The sequence below is a fragment of the Penaeus chinensis genome, chromosome 16 (genome assembly GCF_019202785.1).
Source record: "Penaeus chinensis breed Huanghai No. 1 chromosome 16, ASM1920278v2, whole genome shotgun sequence".
Lineage (NCBI taxonomy): Eukaryota > Metazoa > Arthropoda > Malacostraca > Decapoda > Penaeidae > Penaeus > Penaeus chinensis.
The window spans coordinates 19,407,842-19,415,341 of NC_061834.1; the positions used below are offsets into that span (position 1 = coordinate 19,407,842).

The 7,500-nt window shown below is 38.6% G+C and overlaps 1 protein-coding gene across 11 annotated transcripts in view; it reads right to left on the reverse strand.

The window, feature by feature from the left end:
- The window catches only part of LOC125033384 (cytospin-A-like), a 362,699-nt gene that overhangs the window by 1,510 nt on the left and 353,689 nt on the right, over nucleotides 1-7,500 (reverse strand). For 8 of the 11 annotated variants that reach the window (XM_047624845.1, XM_047624844.1, XM_047624846.1 and 5 more), the window contains 13 exons: nucleotides 6,237-6,367; nucleotides 5,743-5,845; nucleotides 5,365-5,517; nucleotides 5,087-5,205; nucleotides 4,790-4,937; nucleotides 4,474-4,662; nucleotides 3,754-4,023; nucleotides 3,443-3,605; nucleotides 3,105-3,293; nucleotides 1,260-1,408; nucleotides 745-1,065; nucleotides 342-629; nucleotides 1-167 (listed from right to left, as the gene is read on the reverse strand). The exon at nucleotides 1-167 is cut by the window's left edge and continues 1,510 nt beyond it. In XM_047624845.1, the coding sequence (XP_047480801.1) occupies nucleotides 78-167; nucleotides 342-629; nucleotides 745-1,065; nucleotides 1,260-1,408; nucleotides 3,105-3,293; nucleotides 3,443-3,605; nucleotides 3,754-4,023; nucleotides 4,474-4,662; nucleotides 4,790-4,937; nucleotides 5,087-5,205; nucleotides 5,365-5,517; nucleotides 5,743-5,845; nucleotides 6,237-6,367 (2,313 nt within the window). In that variant the 3' untranslated portion in view covers nucleotides 1-77. The remainder of the gene's footprint in view (nucleotides 168-341; nucleotides 630-744; nucleotides 1,066-1,259; nucleotides 1,409-3,104; nucleotides 3,294-3,442; nucleotides 3,606-3,753; nucleotides 4,024-4,473; nucleotides 4,663-4,789; nucleotides 4,938-5,086; nucleotides 5,206-5,364; nucleotides 5,518-5,742; nucleotides 5,846-6,236; nucleotides 6,368-7,500) is intronic. The other 3 variants (XM_047624838.1, XM_047624847.1, XM_047624842.1) reach the window with 2 other exon arrangements.

Genomic DNA, 7,500 nt, shown 5'->3' on the forward strand with positions numbered 1-7,500 from the left:
GGCCTCTAAACAAGTCATAATGAATGTTCCTTCACAATATCTCTCTTTCTTATCCAACCAGCATCCCACATCAAAACTTAAGTTTCAAAATGACAGAATATAGAGGTCACATAATTGTATACTGTCTGCCAGTTGGGTCGCTCTGATGTAATCATGTCACTCACATCCTGTGGAGAAAGAGTATACATGATTATTTTAGTCAATTACCAGTGACTATAGAATGTTAAATATTAAATGTAAAAAAACAGAGTGCTCAACTTTGAGTCCAGAAAAACAAACCATTAATATCTTTAATATGAAATATGTCTAGCACATAATAACAAATAACTTGAGATACTTACGAGGGTATTCGGCACGCCAACACTTTCTGCAGCAGATATTGCTACTTCAAAATTCCGCTTCTTATTAGATGGAGAGAGACTTTTGTAACATATTTTGTCTGGGATGTAGGTGTCCATCAAAGCACAGAGAGCAAGACCATCATTCCAACTAGAGCTGAAGTTTGTAATGTCAACATTGCTGTAACCTATGGTCTTGTTCTGACACCACTTGAGCAACGCATTCCTCTTGGAGCCGCCACCTTGAGCCAAAGAAGCCAAAGGATCCTTCTTGTCTACGACAGCACTTATCTATAGGGGGGAGGGATAATGATAAAGAGATATTATATGGTAAAATATTTTTTTTGCAGACAGATAAATCAGACTATCTTTACTCCTATAGTTGTAAAAGAAATTCAAAACTTACCTGACCATAGCTGTTACGTCTTACAGTGTGGTCAAGCTTGTTGCTTAATATGGAGATCGGTTTGGCTACGTTTTCTCCAGGATTCATAGATGATATTTTCCCACTATTTTTGTCTGTCAGCTGTGACATTTTAACATTATCCGAGAGATTTGATGAGCCAGTGGAGGGCTTGGTGAAGTTGCTTTGTAAGAATGGTGACTGGGTTACTCCTTCTGTGAAGGAGTTGCGCTGAATGGCTCTCAAGGGAGTTGACAATGATGATGTGCCAAGGGTGTTACCAGCATCTTTAAGTGGTGAAGTGGAACTACCACGGATGACACCCTGTTTGGGGACACAAAAATTTACTAATTATAAAATACAACTAAATAATATACTGATGATTTAATACTTTCACTGGAACACAATCTTTACATGAAACAAATTTAAATCTTTTACAAAAATCTAGAAGAATAATGTTTTACAAAGTTTGCATTACATATGTCACTTAATCTGTCTGACTGATCTCACAAATATACCTCTGTATCAGCTCTCTTGAGAAGTGGTCCTGAAGTCTTGTTGTTATTGTTATTATTGTTGTTGCTTTCACTACTTGAGCTGCACAAACTAGATGTAGAAGAACTTCGAGATCCTGCACGGGTCTGTCGAGTTGCACACTCAATGGATTCTGGAAAGACACTTCTTCTCAAAACTTGCTCAACTAATGAATGTTTAGATAGAAATAAAGCACTCCATTTTTGTCTTGGTGTCTCCAAAATCATGCACTTAATATAAATATTTTCATGCAAGGTATTTTTGTTGATTCTTGAATAAATTTCAACTTTTATAAAGGGCAAACTTGACCCTAATTATTTGAACACTCTATATAATGCACATCTCAAATTGTTAATGAAGAGTGGATTTAAATATTCCTGTGTACAAAAATAATATGGGAAAAAAAAAAAAAAAATCCTGTAAATAAAACACAATTCAACACTATAACAAACTACTGTCTTCAGTAGTTAAGCCATCCCAAGAGGCAATTGTATGGAGGGGGAGGAGAGGGAGGAGCCATGAGGCCCCTTGGGGAAGGAGGTGCCGGCTGGGATGGTGGGTCATCTGGTCTCTCATGGCTTGGAGGAGGTTAGAAAGAGAGGACTGAATGAGAAGAGAAGCCACCCAGACACATGAGAGTGACCAGCAGGGTAGAAGGAAGTGCAGACTCACTTTGAGGTATGGTAAGCTTACAAAATATAATATTTAACTTGGGAAAATTTAGCAATAGGAAATTATGTACAGTCCAGGGAGGGTGGGGTGGGGGGGAGACAGAGAGAGAGAGAGAGAGAGAGAGAGAGAGAGAGAGAGAGAGAGAGAGAGAGAGAGAGAGAGAGAGAGAGAGAGAGAGAGAGAGAGAGAGAGAGAGAGAGAGAGAAAGAAAAGAGAGAAAGAGAGAGAGAAAGAGAGAGAGAGAGAAGAGAGAAAGAGAGAGAGAAAGAGAGAAAGAGAGAGAGAAAGAGAGAAAGAGAGAGAGAAAGAGAGAAAGAGAGAGAGAAAGAGAGAAAGAGAGAGAGAAAGAGAGAAAGAGAGAGAGAAAGAGAGAAAGAGAGAGAGAAAGAGAGAAAGAGAGAGAGAAAGAGAGAAAGAGAGAGAGAAAGAGAGAAAGAGAGAGAGAAAGAGAGAGAGAAAGAGAGAGAGAAAGAGAGAGAGAAAGAGAGAGAGAAAGAGAGAGAGAAAGAGAGAAAGAGAGAGAGAAGAGAGAGAGAAGAGAGAAAGAGAGAGAGAAGAGAGAAAGAGAGAGAGAAAGAGAGAGAGAAAGAGAGAAAGAGAGAGAAAGAGAGAGAGAAAGAGAGAGAGAAAGAGAGAGAGAAAGAGAGAGAGAGAGAGAGAAAGAGAGAGAGAGAGAGAGAAAGAGAGAGAGAAAGAGAGAGAGAAAGAGAGAGAGAAAGAGAGAGAGAGAGAGAGAGAGAGAGAGAAAGAAAAGAAATAGTTATCTTTATTTGTTGTCAATGAAGAGCTGAATGCTTCTTTCTGTTAACACTGGATTACAGTTGCTATTTATTCCACACCACTTTGTCAATTTCTCATATTAGTTTGTGCAAAGGGCAACAATACTTATTTTTCTGACTATCTTGAGAGCCTGGCCTTGTGCTCCAGAGTGTGTGTGCTTAACTATGTTGCAAAACTTTCACTGAAATTTTACCCATCATAACTGTCAAAAGCTGATGCTCTATATGGGAAAATTATCTATATGACTGATCGAGGAGGCTTACATTTTGTGGGCTACTCATTATTCAAATGTGTCATCTTCCTTCCGATGGAAGCCTATGCAAAATGTCTGAGCACAACAAAGAGGAAGACAAGAGAGAGGGGGAGGAATGACTCACCTATCAGTGACTTGACACGGGAATCCCCTCGTGCCAGAGGTCTGGGGTTGCGGCGATCAGCCAGGATGGATGGTTCTCCATTAGGCATGGGTGTAGGCAAGTTCCGGATAGTTCTGCGCTCGCTGCTGCTACTACTGCTCATACTACTGCTGCTTGTGCTACTCACTGGGCTACACACTTTAACTGCTGCTAAAGAGGAAGGGACAAAGAGATTATTATTATTTTTTTTTTTCAATTTTGTTCCCTTTCCTTTTTTTCTTCTCAATGAAAATGGTTCTTTTTTCATATATCACTATATCTCTACTTCATAACTTTCAATGTAATGAATAGGATCATACCCTTTGCCTTTTCCAAGTCTTGGCCAAGTTGTTTGAGCCTGTCTCGCAAAACAGTGTTTTCTTGTGTTAGGCGTTCCAGATCATGCTGTGCTTCTGTCTTGAAGTCATTAGCTACTCGCACTGTCATCAAAAGGTCACTCTGAAACTGCTCCCATTCCTCCACCTGTCAGTGAAGTTGAGAGAATCACTCATGTGATACTTAACCCATCAATAAACACCAAATTCTAAGTAAAGTTATTTAAAGAAATGAAGTTCAAATCTTAACCCTATTAAAAAAATCACAAAATTCAAGGTTATCTGGATGTTTGTACCTGTTTGCTGAACTGTGCTCTTTCCTCACTAAAGCAACGCTCCTTCTCATTCAGTTTCTCTAAGGCTTCATGGAGTTTCTTCTGTGATTCTGAAAGGCTGGCTTTGAGATCTCTCTTATCCTCCAGGTGGTGCTGGCATGTCAGCTTGAGGTCTTCCATGGTGGCTCTTAGCACCTCTGTCTCTTCCTCCAGGTGATGGCGCTCCTCCTCCAGCTGTGCCTTCCGCCAGCCTGCATCTTCAAGCTGTGTTCGTGCATTATTACGAGCAACCTGTAAACAAGTAAAAAACAGAAATACTTATTCGCCTGAACTTACTGAAGCTTTTACCCACAGAACAGCAAACAAATTAATTACAATTATGGTTGCAAAAGCAGAAATATAAAATGGGGCATAAGCATTAAAACATAAAGACTTTAATGCCTGCTTTGAAAAAAAATCTGTGGATCTGCTGAAAACATGCACTCAGAAAAGAAAAGCATGAACAACTGGCCTACCTTTTGATAACATCCACGTCAGATAAAAGTTAGGCAAAGTTAACTGAGAAAAAAGCATATTATATGCTAGAACAATAAAAGACGTATAAAGGAAGATAATTAAAAAATCCAAACTACTTTGCAGCAGCTCCCCAAACCATCCAGGCAGCAGAGAATACTGTCCACCAAATGCCTCCATCTTTACAGCAGACTCCAAACTGTTTTTTTTAAAAATCAGAATCTTTACCATGAGCTCATCCTGAAGACTGGATATCTGGTCCTTGAGTCTCTCATTCTCACAAGCCATGGCACTCGCCTTTTGCTGGAGAGCTGCATTCTCCTTTTCCAGCAAGTCCTTCTCTTGCCTCACCCTTTCTAGTAGGTCTGCTAACTCACTCTTCTCCCCTGAGATTACTGCTGCCTCCAGTTCTGTTATCTGAAACAATCAACTGCCTTTTAGATGCTGTGAATAAAAATCTATATCAAAAGAAACTATTTTATATAAATGATTCACAAACTTATTTGTGCAAAGGTACCACTGAAAATTATTTAATACAAGATACCTTTTCTTTGGCACTATCTACGGCAGCCTGTAGTCTGGTATTCTCCATTTCAGTAGCCTTGACAGCCTCTTGAGACTCTGCTAACTGCGTCTCAATTGCCTTTTTCTCATTGTTGGCTGTCTCTACCATGGATTCCAGCACCTTCATTCTGAACCAAGAATAAATCAAGTTTTAATGCTCTATTGGAATATTATTAAAATTATGACTAAAGTGAACTTATAGTTACAAACTCCTTATATATTTCAAAGATTACAAACTATTTTATTTATGAAAATACTGTTATGGAAAGTTAAAAACCTGTCTCTGATGAGTTGTGAATTATGGTGGAAACGTTCTTCAGCCTCCTTGGTGGTGGCAATCTGCTGCTCTAGTTCCTCCTGCTTTATCTGCAGTAGCTCTCTGTCCTCTTGAGCACTCTGTTAATAATTCAGATTGTCAAGAAAGAACAGCTAAGTGATTTTTTTTTTTTTTTTTTTAAACATACAAATTAACCATACTAATATATCAAAATATATATTTGACAATCAAAAATTTGATAGAACTGCTCATAGATATCAATCCAAGAAACAATGTACCTTCAGAAGCTCCATAAGTCTCTGTGTCTTCTCACACTGAGATAAGTCTTGACTGTTTTCAGAGTGCTGGATCAGCATCTGCTTTAAGGTATCATTATGACTGCGAGATTCATTCAACTTCTCCGTTTGCTGTGTCAAGGACTCCAGTATTACCTATGAATTAAAAACCTCAATTAAGAAAATAACATATCTAACATACTAGTACTCTATGAGTATCCAACCTAAGCATCTATTCTCCTCTTGCATTACTATTATTTTATACAATATGCAATTAACTAAATATTGTGCACTATAAATTCCCAATCTTAAAAGATGATCACTTTTATAAAACCTACAAATATTTATAAAAAATCATATTATATTTCCCAAGCTACCTACCTGCTTCTCCTCTTGCAACTGCTGCACCTCAATTTGACATTCTGACAACTGTTCCCGAAGATCATCCAGTTCCTGCAGCGTGGCCTGGAGTTCCTCATTCGTGCTGCCAAGAACAATGCAGTAAAATGAATAATGAATCAACAAAATGGTTGCAATAAATACTACTACTATGATTACTAAAAAAATCAAGACTTGCTTCCATACCAAAATGGATACTAAGTATGTTTGTAAAGCATGCAAACTAAACCACAGGTTGGTGCAGCAAGGTGGGCAGCTACTAGCCATAGTGTCCTGGGGGAGGGACAGAGAGAGACAGAAGGGAGGGGAGGCGAGGCATGGTGAAGGGGAGGGGGGAGAGGAGAAGAAAGAGAAAAGTGAGAGGGGAGAGGAAAGAAAAGATAGACATGCGGAGGTCAGTGAAAAAGGAGAGAGGAAGGAGAGAGAAGTGAGGTGGAACTGAGAGAAAATAATTAAACATAAAATGGTGGCCATACCAATAATGCGTCTCCTCCATCTGCTGGATTCGATCCTGTAGACACGCCACTGACATTTCTGACACACTGGAGGTTGACTTGTTGTCCCATTCTCCTCGGTCCCCACATGAGGAGGGTCCTTCACCACCATTCTACATGAAATGTTTAATTATTATTTAGCACTTCTTTTAAAATTCAAACAATGTCTTCCATGCCTATATTCTAACAATTAGCAAACAAACGTATAAACAAGCAAGTATGCTGCTGCATCACACACATTCTGTACATGGCTGACAAATGTTGCAGCATGTTGGCCAAAGACTTTTCTCTTCCTTGGTGACATTGAGACTAGTCTGCGAAAAGACTCCTTGGAGATTCTTTTCTTCATATGACCTCTTGTTGCCATAATGGTGTTATTGGATTATTGTCTTTAATCCATATAAAAGTCAGTGTGAATAATCAACTCTCATCGGAAGATGTACACAAAAGAATTCTGAGATCATATCCCCTTGAGACACAATGCTGTACTGCACCAGCTATAATAATGAGTGATGAGATAACATCCTTTAGATTAGATTATCATACTCTTATCTTTCCCAAGAACATATCCTGGAATGTGCTGTAACACTAAACTTTCCGAGGGATAAATATTTAATTTGACTTTATATATTAACTCATTTTAAGTAAGATCACACTAAAACGAAAGTTATTTTATGCACAGAATATTTCTTTGTTATTTAACTTTGTACTTTTGCAATAGAGCTCACCTTTCGGAAACAGCATTACACCATCTTATCTGTTTTCTTCTGAATGAATGTTCTAAATACTTATCATCCACTGACTGATAAAATTCAGTTAAGATTTGTAGTAAGCCTTGGCTTAGATGACATTTCCTTATTTTTCTTTCATGCAAAAAAAGTAATTCAGTCTCTCACTCATTCATACTCAATTCAATTCCGTAACACACACACACACACACACACATATACACACACACCGACACACACGGGCGTGTGTATGAATGTGTGTATGTGTATATATATGTGTGTGTGTGTGTGTGTGTGTGTGTGTGTGTGTGTGTATGTGTATGTGTATGTCTATGTGTGTGTGTGTCGGTGTGTGTGTATATGTGTGTATATGTATGTGTGTGTGTGTGTATAGGTGTGTGTGTATGTGTGTGTGTATAGGTGTGTGTGTATATGTATGTGTATGTGTATGTGTATATGTGTGTGAGTGTGTGAGTGTGAGCGAGTGAGCGAGTGTGTGTGTATATATGTGTGTGTGT